The 19,949-nt window shown below is 57.6% G+C and overlaps 2 protein-coding genes across 2 annotated transcripts in view; one reads left to right on the top strand and one right to left on the bottom strand.

The window, feature by feature from the left end:
- Nucleotides 1-1,590, bottom strand: part of HSPG2 (heparan sulfate proteoglycan 2) — an 89,224-nt gene extending 87,634 nt beyond the window's left edge. Inside the window, exon 1 of the mRNA XM_059716716.1 lies at nt 1,380-1,590. Within this exon, the coding sequence (XP_059572699.1) occupies nt 1,380-1,421 (42 nt within the window). The 5' untranslated portion in view covers nt 1,422-1,590. The remainder of the gene's footprint in view (nt 1-1,379) is intronic.
- Nucleotides 1,591-13,650: 12,060 nt separating this feature from the next.
- LOC102559825 (kelch-like protein 6) lies at nt 13,651-19,866 on the top strand. The gene is made up of 5 exons (XM_019495281.2): nt 13,651-14,060; nt 14,253-14,402; nt 14,635-14,713; nt 15,917-16,144; nt 17,352-19,866. The coding sequence occupies exons 2-5, from the start codon at nt 14,345-14,347 to the stop codon at nt 18,838-18,840; spliced, it is 1,854 nt and encodes a 617-aa protein (XP_019350826.1). The 5' UTR covers nt 13,651-14,060; nt 14,253-14,344; the 3' UTR covers nt 18,841-19,866.
- The last annotated feature ends 83 nt before the right edge of the window (nt 19,867-19,949 follow it).

The raw sequence follows: 19,949 nt of genomic DNA, 5'->3' as shown, positions 1-19,949 counted from the left end.
TGGCACATACCCCAAAACCATCCCCACCTCGTACCACCACATGCTCCCCCCAGCCCTGCAATGCAGAGCTCCGGGCAGCCCTGCCTGCACACAGGGACGCAGCGAGCTCCATGCGAACAGTCCCCGACTGCATGGCAGCCGCAGGCAGGGCCGCAGACATGGTCTGTACAAGTGGATGGAGGAGCGGCACAGGGCACCAGCAAGGGACCAGCCTCTCCCAAATCAGAGGTGCTCGCTCGATAGCCCTGGTGGAGGTGGCAGGGGATAACTCCCCACAAACCGGGCAAGATGCAGCCAGGAGACGATGCGTGTCAAGGGGCAGGGAGGTTTCAGACAGCTGGACCAGGGGCAATGGGGACCCAGCGATGCTATCTAGCCAGGCACATCTCTGGATGCAACCACTGCCTGCCAGCACATACTGCTACCTATCTTCTTCCTGCCTCTCAGCCCCCCGCCATGGCCCATGAGCTCCATGCCCGTGCCTTGCTCCCACACCAGTGACTACAGTGCCCCGGAGACAGACGAGCCCCTCCACACCCCAGACGGGCACGCTCCCATGCCGGACGCCCGGCTCCCAGCACAGGCCAAGGAGCCTCCGAAGCAGCCTGTGGTTTTGCAGGAGCCCGAGGAAAGGCGGTACAAAGCTGCCCATTGTTACCGAGTACAGGCTGTGTGGGCGGGGAGAGGCTCCGGCTGCAGCCCCCAGACCCCCGCCGGAGCCAGGCCTGGGGCACAGCTGGAGCTTGCGGGCTGGGACGGAGGGCACCAGCGGGGCCAGGAGGGAACGCGGGGCTCGGTGGAGGACGGGCAGAGGTGGGAATGGGGTCTGCCCGCCACCCAGCCACGCCGGGGGCGACCTGGGCATGCCTCCCCGCCTCCACGTCGCCTTCTGGCACCCCGCATGGGCCAAAGCGAGAGCCTGCCCCGCGCCGCCCGGCCCCACCCCAGCTTCTCAAGCGCCTTCTGTTCCACCTCCTCCCAAACCACAGCTCGCTCCGGGCTATTCCTGAACACTGGGCTGCCTCCCAGCCCGGCCCGGGCACGCTCCCCGGGGCCGGCTGGGCCAGGACCGCGCTGCACATGCACGTCCCCTCTGCCCCAAGACGGGGCCTTTGGGCTGCGCCAAGGCCGGGAGCTGTCACCCCGGCCAGGCAGCGGCGGGGCCCAGCCCGCCCAGTGCACGGCGCGGCGCGGCGCGGGGCAAAACCCACCGCAGCCCTCGGGGGGCACGCCGCGCACCAACCCGGGGGCACAGGCCCCCGCCCCAGCCTTGCCCCGTGCAGAGGCAGGGCTGGGGCCGCTCTTCGCACCCCTCCGCTCCCCCCGCCCCGACGGCCGGACCCGGGGCAGGATCGGGGCCCGCCCGCGCCCGCACTCACGCCGAGCAGCAGCAGCAGCAGCAGCAGCAGCCGGGGCCACATCCTCGCAGCGAGCCGGAGCCGGAGCCGGAGCCTCGCGGCGTCCCGGGGCTGGGGCTGTCCGGGCCGCCCCTTCCCTCCTCCCTTTGTCCGGCCCCGGGCGGCTCCGGATCCAGCCCGCAACTAAGTAACTTTCCCGGCCCCGGCGCCCGGCTCCCTCGTCCCGCCCCGCCGCAATCCCGGCCTGGAGTGCGGAGCGGAGCGGGGCGGAGCGGGGCAGCGCCCGGCCCCGACCGCCCCCGCCCCGAGCCCCGGCCCCAGGGCTGCCCCCTGCCCCGGCAGGCCGCGCAGGGACGGGGACGGGCACGGGCACGGGACGCGGCTGCCGAGCCGGTGTGGAGGGACACGAGCACGTGTGCACGGAGCAAAACCGAAAGGCTCCTGGCTCCTGGGACGATCCAGGCAAGCCCGACTCCGGAGTGAAAGGAAAGCAAAGGTCCCTTCCCGGGGCCACACGTGAAAGCTAGAAAGAGCCAAGGCACTGCCTGGCTCCGCACACTGATCCTGACCCCGCACCCCACGGCAGAGACCCGGCGGCGAGCTCGGGGCTGCGGGGTTGGGGTGCCGGCAGGCTCCAAGTGCCAAGCCTAGATCTGCCCGAGGAGGGGGCCTCGTCCCGCAATACCACTCCTGATCTCCCTTTGCCCAGGCCAGGGGGAGCAGGGGCAAGCAGCCTGGGGCACATGGCCAGCTTTGTTGTCCTCATCAGCTTCCCCGCGCTTTCTTCTCCAGCAGCCTTTTATTCACACCCCGCCAGGCTTCTCCATGCAACACCCTGGCTGGGTAAGCATTGGCGGCGGGGGCCAAGCACCGCGTCTCTCCCTGGGTGACACGAGTGCTACAGTGCACAGCTCCCCTGCGGGTGGACGAGCCCCCGTCCTGCTGCACAGGGCACCTGGCACTGGGGTCCCTTGCTGGGCCACATGAAGCTGGATACCTTGGGGATAGGACAGGACAGAAGGGAGCGCTCGTGGTGGCCAGCAGCTCTGTTCCTGGGGTCCCTCGCACAGGCCATACAGGTGTGCAACTAGCTTGCAGCTGATGCACACAAGCAAGCAGCCACTGAGCAGCACTGCCTGTGCTCACACCCGAGCACCCGCTGACACCCTTGCCAGGTCCCAGTGCTGAGCCACCCATCATCACTGGCAGCTGGCACAGGATCCTGCCAGGGCAAATCCCCGGAGCTGGGCAGCGTTCCTGGGCATACCTGGCCCTCCACTGCCCGGCACTGACCCGGTGACGCAGCAGGTGCGTGAGAGCAGCCACGTGATGCCACCCGGCAGGCAAGGAGTCAGTGAATGGGTCGTGCGCTCTCTCAGCTGCACACACAGGCAGCATGCTGAGAGCGCAGTTCGGGACCTTTGTCCCGGGAACAAGCAGCCAAGGAGGCTAGAGAGCAGGCAGGTCCTTGGCTTCCAGCCCATGCACCTGAGCCTGTGTGGTCCAGCGCAGCCCTGTCCCCCTACCCCACCCAGGCCGCCTTTGAATAAGGGCTCCCAGGGCATCCTTCCTGGAGACTGTGCTGGGTCATCGACCCCGTGGACCGGTGGTGCTCATCGATGCAGAGCTGCTGCCATGGACCACACAGGAGGCAGAGGCAGCACACAACCAGGAGATATGCCCTTCAGCCCCTTTGTGCCTGCCAGCATCCGTGGGGCAGAGCTGGGAGAGGTTCCTGGTTGAATCCCTGCCCATCAGACAGCACTGTGGCAAGATGGAGGCTGAGGTTTGCCCATAGAGGGAGAGGATCCACTACCTACAGGCAGTTTCTCGTGGCTTGCTTCGTTTCACAGCTACAACATGGCTCTTGCAGTGCTTACAGGGCACTTCCAGGCGCTGGGGCAGAGGAGAGGGAAGGGGTGAGACCATGTCCCCTCCCCATCAGGCAGTGCAGCCCAGCCTTGCACATCCCAGAGCCTCCCACATGCCAGGCCATGCCGGAGGGAGAGCCAACCATGGGGGTTCAGTCTCCTGCCTGCCACTGATTCCCCCCACCCTGGAGGAGAGGGAAATCCCACTGGATCTGCCCGTGGACAAGGCAAATCTCCCCTCCGGCACCCCGCCACGGCCCAGGGGAAGCTGTGTGAGGCTGGGGCCTCTGGGCTGGTGCAGGGAGCAGCACGGGCGACTCCAGGGCTGTGGCCACCCAGGTCTCTGGCTGCTGTTAACCGGCTGCTGCATCTCTCCCCAGAAGTGGCTGCATTCCAGTACAGGCCTGGGACATCCCTTCCCTGCCCCACCAGCTATCTTTAATGAACGGCTTTAATGAAAGCTTTTGGCCTTACTCCTTGGTGATGAGCAGATAGTTCACAGCAACCTATCTGTGGCTGAAGCTAACCCCATGTGACAGCCGTGGCCGACCACGTAAACTCGCCTTCACCCCCAGTTTCCAGCTCCCTGGCCAAGCGTAGGCAGGCCACTCCCCTGCTTCCTCATCAAGGCCAGGCAGCTCTGAGTTCAGATGCCAACCAGTTTACCTTTACCGTGCCCGGGGCAAGCTCGTCCCTATGCCAAGCAAAGCAAACAATAAAATAAGCAGCTACCACACAGAACTAAACCATGTGCTTTCTTCAGGCGGAGAGGGCAACCCAGGCTCTGTGCTTCTCCCTCAGCCCACCGGCCTCCTCTCTTCTCTACCCCTTGCCCTCCACCCTCACGCACTGCACCCCGGGCTCCCAGCCTGGCAGACTCTTAACTGCTGTCTACCTGCAACTGCGTCCCAGCCTTTTGCAGACCAAGCACCTCCTTATACCAAACACCTCCTTGCGTGGGCAGAGGGTCTCCTGCAATTCATGCCAGGGCCAGAATTTGCCACCCTGGTCTGTCACACTTCGTGCTGTGAGTCCTGGTGCCTGCTGCGTGATGGGCTCCCAGAGCCCGCAGCCCATGCACTGGAGGGGATTGTGGATGCTGCTGCACCCTGTGACTTGCTAAAGCCCACCTGGCTTGCCCACAGACATCAGAGGTGCCTTTCCTGCCCTCTGTGCTGCCCCAGGGTGGTACCAAGCGGGTTTGCAGAGGATCCTGGCTTTACCAAGCTGCTCCCCCATGCCAGCTGCAGAGGAGAAGCGAGACCCCGGCGTGCCCCGGGGCGGTGAGGCCCAGCAGCGAGATGCACTGAGCACATCTGCAGGGCAGGAGCATTCCCAGCCTGATCAGATTCCCAAAATCCCAGGCAGGCATGGGCTGGGCTCTGCAGAAAACTCGGCCTGGATTCCCAGGGCCGGGTCTTCGGTGCCTTGGAAGAAAAATGGGGCAGAAAATCCAGAGAGCCCAGCTGGATTTGCACCATGCGGCATGCCCCAGGGAGCCCAGCCAGCACCTCCTCTGCTACAGCATGGTGCCACGGCTCTGCTCCTAACCACTGCCAAATCATAGGCCGAGGGCGACTCCCCGGCGGTGCCCCTTACGCAGCGGATGCACGAAAGGACCAGACATGGCAGTGATGGGTGCAAGGTGGACAGCGAGCCTGCCGTCCGTGTGCCCACGCTGCAAGCAGGTGCAGGCCAGAGCTCCCCCACCGCAGCCCAGGGAAGTGCCCGTTGCGCTCCAGCCCTCCGGCATTTCCATGGGGGTGCGGAGGAATCTTCCCCCTCCTGCTCTGCAAACAGCTCCCCAGCCACAGGGCTCCAGGTGCCATTAATAATTAACCCGTTTCCTGCAGCCTGGGCCTCAAACCTGTTCCTGGGAGGTCTCTCCAGGCCACATCCCCCCATGGATGAGCAGCTCCGCGGATCCCAGCTAATGCAGAGCGGCTGCAGCCCCAGCCCAAGCACCAAGTGGCTCAGTCGTGCAGGCGCTGTCGGACTCAGGCTGTGGGGGCAATGCCCACCCAGGAACACCCATCCGGCAGGGAGACCCCCATCTCTGGGGGCAGCCTGCCCAGGGGTGCCCTGCTGCTGGTGTACGCTGCAGGGACCGTCCTGCCTCAGTGCAGAGGTGCTGCTCTCCCAGGCCTGGTGTAAGCACTGGAAATAAAAGCCAACACACCTAACTAGGGCCCAGGAGGATGAGCTGCAGATTTAGAGGCCTATTTCCATGCCTTGAGCCCACCTCCTCTCTTGTGAGGCTCCCTGGGGGGCTGGAAAACTGGGGCTGGGGTCTCTGCTGGCCTCGGACTGCAGGTCTGGCTGCAGGGCTGTGCAAAGCCTGCTCTCTGCCCGCTTGCCCGGGGAGAAGGGACCATGCTGGGGCAGTGCCGGGGGAGCTGTCGCTTTTTGTTCTGCTGCCGTGTTTGTAATTGTTGGAAAACACAGAGGTCGGGTCAATCGCTTTCTGCTAAACTGGGCCGCCATTCACCTCCGCTCCTTTGCCATTGCCAGGGAGATTGGGGAGCGGGGACCAGGCTGTGATGTTCGGGGCTCTTCATTGCAACCGATGAAGCCTCGAGCTGTGCTTGACCCTGGGGCAGCTCTGACCCCAGGCAGCGAGGGTCTGGGGGGATCTTGTGATGGCAGGGAGCACCGAGCTGCACCCACACCCACCGTCGTCCCCAGCGGTGGTGAGAACAGCTCAGCGTGGTGTCGAGGCAGGTCAACATGGGTACAACCCCCCGTGCCCTCCTGCTGCAGGTCCCCTGGCACCTGGGAGGAAGAGGAGGAGGCAGCGCCCAGGCCCCTGCTATCCCACGCCCAGCTCGGAGGTCACCGCTGGCAGAGCTGTGAAGGGAGCGGTTTGTCCCCAGGACATGGGCAGCTGCGGTGCATCCTGGGCCCGAGAGAGAAGCTGCAAAGGAGGCCCCTTCGCCCCTCCACGCTGCTTTGATGTCCGGCGCTCCCGGCTCTGATGCTGGGGATCAATAGGGCCGCCGGTGCCAGCTCCCTCCCTGCTTTCAGCAGCACACAAAGCCCCTCTCTCCATGCCTGTCATGGGGAGGGCAGCCTGGCTGGGAACGGAGAGCAAGTGGCCTTTGGGCAGAAGCATCCCTTGCTTCAGCTCCCCGTGCTGGGAGGGGAAGGGATGTCTCTCTTGGCCACCTGCCCAAGTGTGGTGGCTCATCCCAAGCCTTTCCCGAGCCCCCCAGGGAGGAGGAGGGCAGGGGTTCCCCACCACGGCTCCATGGAGGCAGAAGCAAGAGCAGAACCCAGGAGTCCTGCCCCCAGGTCGTGCCCACAGGGGCTGCAGGGACCAGGATGAGCGGGAACAGGTGGGGATGGGGAGCTGGGTTCACACGGGCAGGGCCCTCTGGGCTCAGCTCTGGCTTCTGTGCAGCCCAAGCCCCTGCTGGAGCCTCGTGACAGCCCCCGGGAAGCATCCAGAGGTGCTGAGCCCCCAGCTCCCATTCACGTCATTGGGACCTCGTGCACCGAGCACCACGCAGATGGAGCCTGTTAGGCTGCTGGCCCCAGCCAGAGGCTGCGGCAATGCAGAAGAGAGGATGCCCACTGCCGGTTTATTGCTATAAGTTAGCTTGCTGTCGCTCCTCTGGTGCTGCCTTAGTCCCTCGGGGCAAGCTCGAGCTAAGTTGCCTGCCATGCAGCGCCAGCTGCCAGGTGCCGTGCACCCAGCTGGCGTGTCTGTGGGGTCTCCAGCCCAGCCTGCATCATTGCCCTTCTGCCTGTCTGTGGAGGGAAGGGCAGCCCTGGGATGACAGCTAGGGACAGGAAAGCAGGCTATAGCCTGGGGTTTTAAATAGCACTGGGTTGATTGCTCCGGAGGATGCCAAGTGGGTGAGTCAGTCGTTCCTTCCAGGCATGCAAGAAGGGAGCAGCCTGGCAGATGGGCTCCAAGGCCGGTCCCTGTGCATGCAGGGGAGGGAGGGAGGGAGGGTGTCACCGGCTCAGATAGCGGGTGAAAGCAGGGGGTCCCGGGGACTGTCACGAGCTGCTCTCCAGTGTGGGGGTGGGCGGCAGGGCCGGGTCTGGGCAGAGGCACCATCCGGGAGAGCCTGGTGTTTAATGATCTGTGATCACTGCACAGTGATCCCAGGCTGCGAGCCAGCAGGCAGGAGGTAAACACAGGTCCGGGCAGGGTGATTTAGGGTTACGGTGAGATTGCAGGGTCTCCCCGTGATGACAGCACAGCGCCTGTGCGGCTTTGTCCTGCAGTGACCCACATGTGTGTCTGGGAGGCTGTTCCCCTCCTGCCTGGCTCAACAGAAACGGGGTGTGCAGGACATGCAAGGACATGCACCCTGATCTGCAATGGTCCGTGCCCCGCTGCCCACCGAGGGGCAGCTGCTCAGGACATCTGCACTGGGCAGCACGGCCCAGCCGGCTGTGACCATGCCTGCAGCCCTCGTGCCCAGATGCTGCTCCTAGACTGCAGCCAGCACCGAGCTGCCCGCCGAGACTGCCGTCACCTCCCCCTGCAAGCCTGGGCAGCCCTAAAGCGGGTCCCCACGGGCCCTGCCCCTGCGGCGCCTATTGCTTCCTGTCAGCAAATAAAAACCTGGGCTTCCGGACTGGCCCAGGGATTGGCACGACACCTCATTTCAGGACTGAAGAGAAAGGCTTTATTTACTACAAGTATTTAAAATCAAGTCAAGTGAGCCCGAACCCAATCCAAGTCCAGTAATTAGCTGTAAGGTGATGACTTCTCACCAAACAGGTGACGAAGAGGTGGTCTGTTAATGTTCAGCTTCTCGAGTAAGTCGGAGCATCAGCAACTGGTGTCTGAGAGATTTCTCACTCTTGAAGCGCACGCGCCGTTTGCTGTTTTACTGCCTTTTTATACCCTTAGTTTAGCATCTTCAGAGCATCCTTGTAGTAAATCAAGACAGAGTCCCAGGCAGTGATTGACAGGAAAAACCTGCTCATCACTGGTTATCAGAAATGTTTAATTTGAATGAGTTACCTTCTTCAGTAAGGAGGTGATCCAGTTTGGGACACAGGAAGTGATTAACAGCCAGGACAAACGCACTGAATCAGGAGGAGACATCTATCACATATGGAGAATGTCTTCCTGCGCATAAACACGAGTTAGTCGCAAAAGAAATATTTACCATACTAATTAATCAAGGATAGACATTTCATACCATTACACACCAGACAACTAAGAGTCTGCTTGAAATCATCCTGAATATAGCAAGATAAGGTGGAAGAGATACTTCATTATTCCTTCCCAGATGGCCTAGCCCTGAACTCGCATCCTCTTGCAATATGCAGTTAGTAGTATTATTCTGCATTTTAACTTTTGTGAGTAGGCCCAAGCTTAGCATGAGTTTCAGAGTCAACACTCCCAAGGAGGGAAAGCACATTGTTTTCACCAGGAAGAAATCACTGCTTTCAACTCGAGGGGCAGCTAAAACCATCCAGCCCTGCGGCTCTCTCCAGGCCAGCGCTACCGTGGGGCTCTGCGGTACCAAGTGCACATCACCTCTCTCTCTCTATCTCTCTCTCTATCATGTATCTGCACATCCACCCACCCATCCCTCTGCACCTCGTGTAGGCTACTTAACATTACATGGTCTTCAGTGAATAAAAAATATGTCCAAGTTCATCTTTTTCCTATGAGCAACAAAGAACAGCAGGAAACCTTTCCAACCACAATATATACATGACATTGCTCCTTGGTAGTGAATAAGCTGCCAGCCAGCTTCGCCGTCCTTGCTGCCCCTTGCATTGCGAGTCCAGAGCATGGCACTTGCCTCTGGCTCCGGCTGGGCACGTTGCAGCGAACATGCCCTGGACACGGGAAGGGATTGTTTGCTCCTTTGTGCAGGGCAGGGGTGGCTTGCCTTGTCCTGGGTTTGACCAGCGCCTGGCACCCTGGGGTCCTGGCCTGTGACCAGGGCTCCTTGGCATGGCCACATAGCAAATGGGGGATTTCTCTAAAGGGGATAACCCAGGATAAAAGTTTCCTCACCCTCCAGAAGGTCCTGGGAGCCGGAAGGGAGCTGCTGCAGCACGGGTACTGAGCCACGGTGGCAACTGGCCGCCGGCGCAGAGGGGAATCAGCCTTCGAGAGCGGGCGCCTATGGGAGCTGCTTGCACCCACCCACGAGGTACCAGGTTTCCGTCCGCGGCTCAGGGCCCTGTCCTGCACCAGGTGGGAGGATAGACTGGCAGCTGCGGGCAGTCCCCCTGGCTTTGCAGGTGAGGGTGGCATGAAATGTCCCTGGTACAAGCGCCCTGGCAGGCCCCAAAGGACACGCAGGCAGCCTTTGACCCCTGTACCTTGCAGCTAGAGACTGGTTAGGGTCATCCAGTCTGCCCTGAAGTGGCACAGACGGGCAGCTATGCCCGGTCCAGCTCCTCGCTGGGCACTGGCAGGCTCTGGCTTGCTAGCAGAGGACTGGGACAAACAAAGTTTGCAGGGCAGGGAGGTTTTGCCTGGAACTAGGAAGGCGTTTCCCGCAGCCTGGAACAGCCACTTGGCTTCTCTCCACATTATCCTTTCTTGCCTTTTTCTTGATTTTCTTTTGGAGCCGGGTCTCCAGGGCATCTGGGAGCAGCTGGAGGCTAGTGGGAGGCGAGCGGACAAACACGGGCCCCTCCTGAGCAAACACTTGGGGAGGCAGGGTCCCCGCAGCACGGCTCAGGGCCCGAGCGCTCAGCTTCAAGTGGCACTTGCTGGTGTTCAGCGCAGACCGAGAGCTGCACTGCGGCTTTGATAAGAGGGGCTGCAGCAGGGCGAGGCGATGGCAGGAGCCGAGCTGGCAGGAAGGGTCGTGCCTGATCTTGGCAGGCAGCGAGGGGGCTGGACGTAGCACGTGTGAAGGCCCCAGCCTTTGAGACTCAGGAATTAAGAGCCCGTCCTGGAAAGTGCAGAGACCTGGGCACGAGGAGCCCTGATTAACACAGGTGCAGGATTTTCATTGCACACCGAGGAGTGGGGATCCTCCGCACCGCTCTCCTCTTGCAAGGTGGAGGTTGCAGGTGTGAAGGAATCCTGTTCCGCCCCCCTTGTGTCCATCACTCTGGTTGCTAAGCAACCAGCTCGCTGCCTACCTGTCGGACCACAGGTAAGATGGTGGGGATGCCTGCTCCATCGCTTCAAGCCGTGACCTCATGGCACGGGGGCGGGGGGCTTGAGCCATGTCACACCCTTAGGTGACCAGGATGCTTTTAAAATCGGTTGGTTGGCCTCCAACCACACCTGCCCCGACTGGGTCCAGAAGGTGAGGGCTGAGCGGTTATTTAAGGGCCCTCCATCTCGGGGTGGGAAGAGAGGCATCTTGAAACTCACGGACGCACCGTGAACTGCCCGCCTCCAGGGGAAGCTCAATCGGCCTCTGGACGATACTCGTGACCCACCTGAAACTTATCTAGAAGTATAGCCGAGTGTAACGTAGACACGTGTCAAAGGCGAGCAAGCCGTACAGTTGGCTCTGGGTCGTTCTTGAATACTTCCCCAGCTTGTATCCCTCCCCACGCCTACCCTCTCTACCCAATAAAGCGATCCGCTATAACAAGCTCGGTGGTGCCCGCAGGAGAGGGATTGGGCACAACTTTTCTGTCCCCCTGGCCCGGCTGACCAAGGGAGGCGACTTTCTGTGCTTCAGGTTCATGGACAGACAAGGTTCCTTGGGTGAATGTGATATCTTTTATTAGACCAACCCAAATAGTTGGAGAATAGTTATTAAGCAAGCTTTCGGGTTCAAAAACCCTTCAGGTTCACAGAAGCACTTCACAGTCCCAAATGGTTCCCAACCCTTTTTTGCTGTGACCCTAAACACTGCACCATTACCTGCCACCACTGTTAACTGCCGTGACCCTAATGAGGACCCTGATTTGGGTCGCACCCCGAGGTTGGTCTACAGGGCCTGTGTATCCCGGGCGGCACAGGGCCCAGATAAAGGCCTGAGTCCAGGGGTGGCAGCGGTACCCGAGGCATGCGGGTGTGCTCCAGAAGTTGGTGCCCCTGAGGTGGCATCCAAAGCCAGGTTTTGGTGGGGTGCAGTGAAGGGGGTTTCTCGGCACAGGAGTGCCCCCTACTTGGCCCTCCATGCAGGAAGCAGCGGGAGCGAAGGCCCGGCATCCCGAGCTGCAAACAAGGAGGTCCTGGGCAGCGGTGATCCCACAGCTGGGACTGAACAGATAGGCTGGGAGGCAGGATCCCCGGTACCTGCACCACCGGCCCTGTGCATGCTCCCGGGAATGCATTGCACGCTGTTTGGGGTGCGTGCTGAACAGGGAGCATCGACGTGGAGGGACGCGGATCAGTTGGGGTCGGACCCTTCCAAGCCCATGCGGCGCCCTAGTTAAGTGTGTGGGTAAGAGCCTACTACAGCTGCTGGTTAGTGGAGCTCCACCTGCAGTACAGCCAGCAAGGGTCCCTCGCTGCCTCTGGTTCCCTCCCTGCCGAGGATGAAGGGGGTGCTTGCTTACCTGCCTGTTGCCCCGGGATTGTGTGGGGGCTCCAGGGGCCCCGCGCTTGCAGGGCTGGGGCTGGAAGTTCCCGTGCTTGCTGCGGGAACAGGCCTGGAGCTGAGTAACAGGAAACGTTTGGGCAAGTGTCAGGAATAGACCATGCTTGTTTGTTCCTCTGCTGACTCCACCGCTCCATCCGGCGTTCCCAGACAGCGCTGGAGGTGAGGCCGTGCCTGGCATGGCTCACGGGAATCAGCCCCAGCTTCCGCTTCCTCCCCTATCTCAGTGCAGACAGGGGCCACAGCCCTGGGCGTTGTGCAGGCAGATAATGGGGAACAAATACAGCTCTGTGGAAAAACACTCAGTCAAGGCCCCTTCCAGGGCTGGTTGAGGCTCCAGGGCCGGTGGAGGGGAAGGGCAGGGACTGCTGCATCGTCCTGTCTCTTCGGTGCTCTGCGCTTCGGGAAACCAGGGAGGCAACGAGCTGGATCCGTGCTAGTGGCGTGCAGACCCACGGCTGCTGAGCGAGGGTGCTCCACGGGTCCCCCGCCCCAGACTAGCCTCTTGGCACACGGTCTCTCCTCCAGCTGCCTCCTGGCCGAAGCGGAGGGCTACCAACTATTGGTAAATCTATGGACAATCCGTAAGAAAAGCTTGCAAAATCAGTAAAAAAACCCAACTGAGCTGTCTGTAAAAGCCGAAGAAACCCCAAGCTTGATTCTTCGATCTGATGCGCTGTCGTAACGAGGCTGAATGCAAGCGTTGACAGCCACACCTTGTATCTGACAGGAGCGTACCTCGGCACCCTGCACGAAGCTCTCCATCGAGGCTTGGGGGTCGTGGGACCCTCTGTAGCCCCCTCCCCTGCATCTGCTGGCCTCAGTGGTAGGAAGCCTGGGGCACCAGATGAGACAGAGGTGGGGAGGAGGCACTTTGCAGCATGGCACCTTCTTTCCCTCTTCCCAGGTAGCCAGCCCCAGGCGAGATGGACCCGGGCTAGCTCAGGTACTGCCGGCAGTGTAGCCATAACAGCTCCCTCCCCGAAAGATAAGGGAATAAATATGCAGGCGGTTGACCTGTGCAGATCTCCTTGCTGCTGCATCTACATGGGTACCGGTACTTCGTTTCAGCGCAGCCCCACGCGTTGTCCCCACTGCAGCGTGACCAAGCCCAGGCCCATGGGTCACAACACAGTATGCAAAACAGACTGTGACACAAATCCCAGCTCCACCAATTAGGAGACGATTAATAGATCGGGGCCGGATGTGGCAATATCGTTACTCCTGGACCCTCGTCGCTCGTGTCTTCGGCGTTGCAGGCTGTAAGGTCTGCACAGAGCGAGCCGTGCACGACTTCCAGGCCAGCACACCCTCAAAGGCAGGTCAGGTCAGGCAGGCACGTGGCTGGGACGGTTTGGCTGGAGATGATCCTGCCTTGAGCAGGGGGCTGGACGAGGCGACCTCGTGAGGTCCTTACCAGCCTGAGTTTTCAATGATCCTATAAACTGGAGGAATTAGGGAAGCCCACCAAGTTTAGGGAGATGTGACTGTACATGGCATAGCAGGTCTGGGAGGTGCTGTGTAGGATAACCTGGATTTCCCTGGGTTGGAAGGATCTTGCGTGGCGCGATCCATCTAAACAGCTTGTGGCAGTGTCTCAGGTTAGTCTCTAACCAGGGCTATGTCTTCCCTCTGAAGGGCACATTTATTTTATTTTCCCCAAATGCTGCCCTTCTGTAACCGAGAAAATTGCCTACCAGTCGTACAACGCAGCCCCAACGGGTACTGGTAGATACCTGCCCAGCTTCCCACCTGCAGAAGACATTGCTCCTAGGCGTGCATTTTAAAAATGTCCAAGTCCCCAGAATATCCCTTTGAGAAACTCTAGCCGTCTTCCAGAGAGGTTTAAATGGGGCATGGGAGCTTTTCAAAGTCTGACCCCAGTTACAGATGTTCTGCCCTTCTGAAAGTCTGGCCCTTAAGTATGCATTTCTCCTTGACTTAATATCTCTCAGCATCTTGAAGAGAGCCTTTCTATGCAAAAGCAAGAGGCTCGTGGCGTGCAAAGGGAATAGTGAACAGGCTCTCACCTTGAATTGGCTTCCATGGCTTTTGTGGGGATGTCATACCCTTAAGGCCACACCAGAGCATTTCTGGGTTTCCTTTCTCCTGCCCATCGTAGCCCTTGAGCATGTGAGCATCTGTCATTTCACCAAAGACCGGCTGTGGCTTTGAGGATGTTCCCCTAGTGCCTTGTACATAAAACTAGGGACTAAGACCGTGTCTCTGCTTCTGAAGGTAAAGAGCAGCAAGGAGTACATGGCTGCAGTGGAAGGGGATAAAGCAAAAAGGAGGAAACATGAGGCAACCGACAGCTTCAGGGTGCACAGGTGTGTTTAAATAGTTATCTCTGAACCTGGTGCAGATATCTGCCTGAAAACAATGGGGGAAATGAGGGACAGTCGTGACCCAGGGGGAAGACAGGACATCTGCTGAGGTTTCACTGCAGAGGTGAGACATCAAAAGGACTGCGTCCCTCTGATGGCGGTCAAGTGTCGCTAGCTTGATTTCCTTTCTTCCAGCGGGCCTGCCGTGTAATACGGACCCTCTTGAAGTCTGACTTCCCCGTCAGAGATCCCAGCCCTGTCTCCGGACCGGCAGGATCATCTCCCAGATGGACAGAGGAGAAGAGAGAGCGGCACTTCAACCACTGGACCACTGCATCCGTGAGGGTAGGCGGGCTGCTTTTCGCACGAGGGTCCCTAAGAACGGGTCCCTTCGGTGCAATGTCCCATGGAAGGGGAGGGTCATATCTCCAGCTGTCACCAAACCATGTTGCTGAGCTGCCAACTATTTAACACGGTTTAGGTACAATTTCCCTGAGATCAGTCACTGCCCCGGCGGTTTCTTCTCTCCCCCTGGATAGTTCACATTTGAAGCCTTGCCGCATCTTTGTCTCGGCAGGTTTCAAGAAGTTGTACCAAAACCAGCAGCTCTGTGATGCCACCATCGTGACCGAAGGACAGCGGTTCCCATGTCACAGGTAGGATGGCTTCGGCTCGTGTGCGTCGTCACCTCTCGCGTTGCTTCAGTGGAAGATTCGTACGTAAAGACAACGATACCCTGACATCTCATCACAGGATAACTGTACAAATCTCACTTCTCTTCAGTCGGGTTTCTAGTTGGTTTAATTTGTCTCATGTTCTCCCAGAAAGTGAAGTTTGAATCATCTGAGCAATCTTTTTAATATGTCTGTTAGCAAAGGCAATTCTCTGGTTTTGTCTCTGACTTTTTTTTTTCTGCAGGCCTTCTATTTTTTTGTAGGCCATGCCCCAATGTCAGATTTCTGTTTGACTCGTTCCCAAAATCAAGAAGTCTTTTGAAATTAAAATTAATTTCTAGCTACCCTCCTCCAGGAGTCCTCTGCTGTTACCGCATGCTCTTTCTTTTAGACTAGCTGTAATAGCACACAGTCAAATGGAGTAATGGCCTTGTTCTGAATGTGTCGTTTCACCCGAGCCCGTGGTGTTTCACAAGGCTGATTCGCGCACGAGCTACACCAGAGCAGACCTGATCTGAGAGGAGAATAAACAAACCCTCGTCTTTAGGTCTTGCAATCTGCATTTTGATCAACTTATTTCATTCCTTGGCCTGTCTTTCAACTCTGGGCATCCCGACTCTGGCAGGTGCATTCACAGCAGTCTAGTTAGGGCTGTTTCTTCATTTCCCCATACCATTTCTTGGCAGAAAAGCAAAGGTTATGCATGCCAATGGTTATACATGGTCAAATGGATATGTTCGTTAGGCATTAACCTACCCCCCTTTAATTAGGCATGCCATTTCAGCCTCTTTTCATCTCATTCCTTTTAACCAAACTAAAATCAGAAACCAGGTCATGGTCTCAGAGAGAGAGACTAGTTTTGCTTTGTGCCGGTAGCAAGAGAAAGATTACTGAACAGGTGGAGGCAGGGAGGAGAAGACCAGAGCTCTGTTTAGCAATCTTGAAACCGAAAGGGAAAGGATGTGGCACGACAGAAACTCCAGTATTCAATGCCTGCCAGTTTGGCTGCAGTTTTTCCTTTCATTTATTTATCAAACTCCACACGTTCCTTACATCCTCCACGGCTCGGGGTGCAATTCTGCTCCTGCTGAAGCCTGTGCACGTGCAGCCAGGATTTCCCCTAATTCTTCTATTCCTCTCAAGACAGCACCGTGCCCATTGACCGCGTCTTCTTTCTCCGCGCAGGATGCTGCTGGCTGCAGTCAACCCCTACTTCCGAGCCATGTTCGTCAACTCCTTCAAAGAGTCCCACGACGGCGAAATTCTGATGCATGACATGGACCCCTTCACCGTGCAAACCGTCCTGAACTACCTGTACACCGAGGAGATCTCCATCACGGCGGAGTCAGCCCAGGCTGTGTTTGTAGCAGCCAGCAGGCTTCAGATCCTCCCGCTCCTGGAGATCTGCACCAGGTAATAGTGATGCACATGCTATGTTGCTCTGGACGTATGTATGGTTTTGGCTGGTGGGAGAGCTGTGCTGAGCCAGCGATGTGTTCCCCGCCACCTCTAAAGGAACCGGAAGGGAGGCACTTGGGTCTACTGGGATGGCCAACGCCTTCGGCAACTTAGAGTCTCCCAGGGCTGGGAGACAAGACCAAGGCAGGAGTAGGAAGCTTTCCAGGGGTCATGCTGGTCCAGGGGTCCAGAAAGCTTTCCAGGGGTCATGGTCCAGACTGAGGTAGGGGCCAGGGAAGCCGGGAGCAATACAGACCTGAGCATCAACCAAGCAGGAGCCAACCGTGACAGTCAAGCAACAGCACCAAGACACTCAGCCAAGCCACGGGAGCAAGGCTGAATATATATTGTCTTGATGTCCTCAAGCCAAACAAAGCACTTAAACACCCGTCCGCTGCTGCCTGGAGCCAGTCCCACGGCTCCCCGGTGCAGCACCCCGACTGAAGTCGAGTGGCCCAAACGTGGGACTCAACAAGAGGAGTGATGCATCCTACCTCTACGTACGGAGACACCTCCGTGCCTTTTGACTGGGATTCGCAACCGCCTTGTTATGCAGAGAGGAAAGAAGTCGGGGCAAGAGCGGTTCTGGGGCAGTAATAAAGACCAGAACAAGAACGTTTCTGGGGAAGGATGCGATTGTTTTCCAGCTCCCAATTGAGAGGGCATGGGGAGTGGGCTGCAAAAGGGAGCTGAAGCTTTAGAAAGGACTTCCAAGGTTGGAGCCTGAATCTCCAGGAGAGAGGAGTAAAGGCAAGTGGCAAAGACAGCAGAAGTGAGAGGGGCAGAAGGAGGAAGTGGAAGGAGCAGTGAAAGGCGAGGCGTAGGGCTGGGTCCTAACCTTTTTTCAGAGAGGGGCGCCACCGGTTTATGGAGGGGGATCTACGATGCGGTGCCTGCGATAGAGGGGGCTGCACCGAGTCGCTCCGGAGGTCCCGCTTGCTCCTATTTTCCTAAGTGCTTTTCATGGTCTAGTCCCAGCTGATTTGCCCAGGCTCCGAGACTTGATGTCTAGGCCACTGACCGTCAGCTTGGTCCTTTCCATAGGATGACCTTAAATCCCGGTCTTGTAATACTGTTATTCTAACCTGTCAGGATGAAGGGCTTATACAACAGTTCATTCTCGTGGTCTTCCTGTTAACACATATTCCAATTTTTCTCCCAGTTTTCTTCTGAAAGAAGTTTCCTTGAAGAACTGCGTGAAACTTTATGAGCTGGGCTATGCCCACAACGAACAAGCTCTGCTTCAAGCAGCCATGAGACACATCAGCCTGAACTTCAGGCGCCTTTTCGTGAAGGCCAACAGCTTCCGACAGCTGCAGCTCAGCTCTCTCATCAGCATCATCTCCTCCGACAGCCTCCTGGTCTCTTCCGAACTCGTCGTGTACTGGGTCGTCCGGCGCTGGGTGAGGTTTCAATCCTCCAAACGCCATGCCTTCCTGGGTGAGCTAATGAAGCACGTCCGCCTGCCTCTCCTCACCCACGAAGAGCTGCGGGAAGTCCAGCTCGAATCGGAGCATTACCGAGACATTCGGCTGCAGTGGAAGCGTCTCAACGGGCAAGAGCGGCTCCAGGAGTGTGGCGGGCTCAGGCAGGGGATGTACAACAAGTGCATTGTATGCGTGGACCTGTTCAACAAGGAGGGCCCGGAGCTGAAGATCAAGGACTCTCAGATAGGCTGCTACAACCCGCAGTCGGGGGCGTGGGAAAAGCTGCCCCCGCTGAAATGCTTGTATTGCGCGCGGTGCTTGGCGGTGAGAGACAAGCTCTACGTCACGGGGGGCGTCCACAGGGACTACTCTTATTCAGACACTCTCCACGAGTACAGCTCTTTCCGAGGCCAGTGGATACGGCTGCCCTCCATGTCCACGCCCCGCGCGTCGCACGGCTTTCTCGATTGCAACCAGAAGCTTTATGCCATCGGCGGCTGGTGCTGTTACGAGGGCTACCTCGACTCGGCGGAGTGCTTTGACCTAGCGAAAAAGGTCTGGGCGCCCATCTCTCGGCTGCCATTCACACTGAGCCATTTTGCTTCCACCGTGCTCAAGAACAAGCTGTATATAGTCGGCGGGGTGACCGGTGCCCGGGGCTCTTGGACCGCTTCCAGGAAAGTTTTGATCTACAAGGCGAGCTCCGATGCGTGGGTGCAGGTGCTCCTGGACTTCGAGTGCTGCTGGGCTGGAGCCGTCTCCATGAACAACGGGATCTACGTGGTCGGTGGGTATTTCAGGAGCAGAGCGAGACATTACAACGAGGGGTGGCCTGATTCAGGAAGCCTTCACTGCACGAGGAAGTGTTTCTTCCTGGGCGAGGATGGCCGAGCAAACAAGGATGTTGCCATCCCAAAGCTGCCCGTTGAGATTGCTGGTGCCGGCGTGGTACGCTGGAAGAAGAGGATCTACGTGCTAGGCGGTGAGAAAACAAATCTATATACAAACCGGGATGATAAAAACAAAGAGGAATATTATAACACGATTTACTATTGGGAACCTGGAGATGCCCGATGGACTCAGTGCCCAGAAAGGCTCCCTTTTACCAACTGGGGTCTCAGTGGGTTTGGCTGTTCGACGCTGAAGGTACCGAAAAGACCTATTCTGTCTCTTTTCCGAAAGACATCCATTGCCCTGACAGCAGTCGAGTTAGCAGAGAGTTAGCTGCGTTTTAGCCGTCGACCGACCGCCTCATGCATAGCATATCCTGTACTTAAAACTGCTTGCGTGAAAATCATTGGGCCGTTATTTTACTGTGTATCGACGTGGAATTCGGAGGTGTTGCATTGAAAACCAGCAGGCTGTTGCTGAAGGGAAGGATGCCTTCTGCTGGAGCCATGTTTTGCCCTTATTCATTGCGAACCTACATTACTGTCAGACCCGAACTCCCCCACCAAATTTTATCTATTAAAATATATTGAATATATTAAAACCAGCTAACAACACACTTCTTGGTGTAGGAGGGAGGGCTGAAGATCATATTCAATCATATCCCAGTTGTGGAGTTAGCCTCCAACTGCTTGTGGCCTGCTTTACTTGACCCAAAGCCCAGAGAACGATTTTGGGGGTAGCTGGGATGTTGGGCTCCCAGGCACCTAAGTCACTTAGGAGCATCTGGAAATGTTATTAACTGTGTCTACAGCTGTTTCTCCTAGACACGCCCTTGCCCTTACTATTGAAACCAAAAGGTCAGCAAGGTTTGGTACAGTAAGGGGTACCTGAATGGATAGCAAGAATATCCAGAGCTAGTGTGGAAAAAAATAAGTAAAAGGAAAAAAAAACATGTATATGGTCAAATCATCATGTGTACAAGCGCCCCAAGTGCTTTAGGTGCTGTTTCAGTTGTCTTGTGATCTTCCATAGCTAGCTCATGTTAATTAAGAAACTTTTAATAATATTTAATATCAATTTTACAAAGCGTTACCTACTTATTGCCTAAACCCTTTAAAACACATGTACAACATTATGCTTGTTACATGTAAAAATGCTTGTCCCAGTATTTAAAAGTTCTTGATTAAAATGAATGGTCGGATACAATCTCTCACTGATCAGCTTTAGGACTGCTCGAGCATGTTCCTGCAACATCTTAAGGTTCATTTAGTTGCACAGCGACACGGTGGATTCAGACAGACTCGCCTCAGTGCCAGTGATAGTTTCTTTATTCGACCTTAGCAGATGTCTGGTGTTTGATTCCCGAGTACAACAGCTCTAATGCTTGTTTTGGACCCGGCACAGATTACAAGCTTAGTAAAAGAATAGCATGCACACATTAT

Source organism: Alligator mississippiensis, chromosome 13 (genome assembly GCF_030867095.1).
Source record: "Alligator mississippiensis isolate rAllMis1 chromosome 13, rAllMis1, whole genome shotgun sequence".
Taxonomy (NCBI): domain Eukaryota; kingdom Metazoa; phylum Chordata; order Crocodylia; family Alligatoridae; genus Alligator; species Alligator mississippiensis.
The sequence above is the reverse complement of the archived record's forward strand: the minus strand, read 5'-3'. Positions and strand labels throughout refer to the sequence as shown.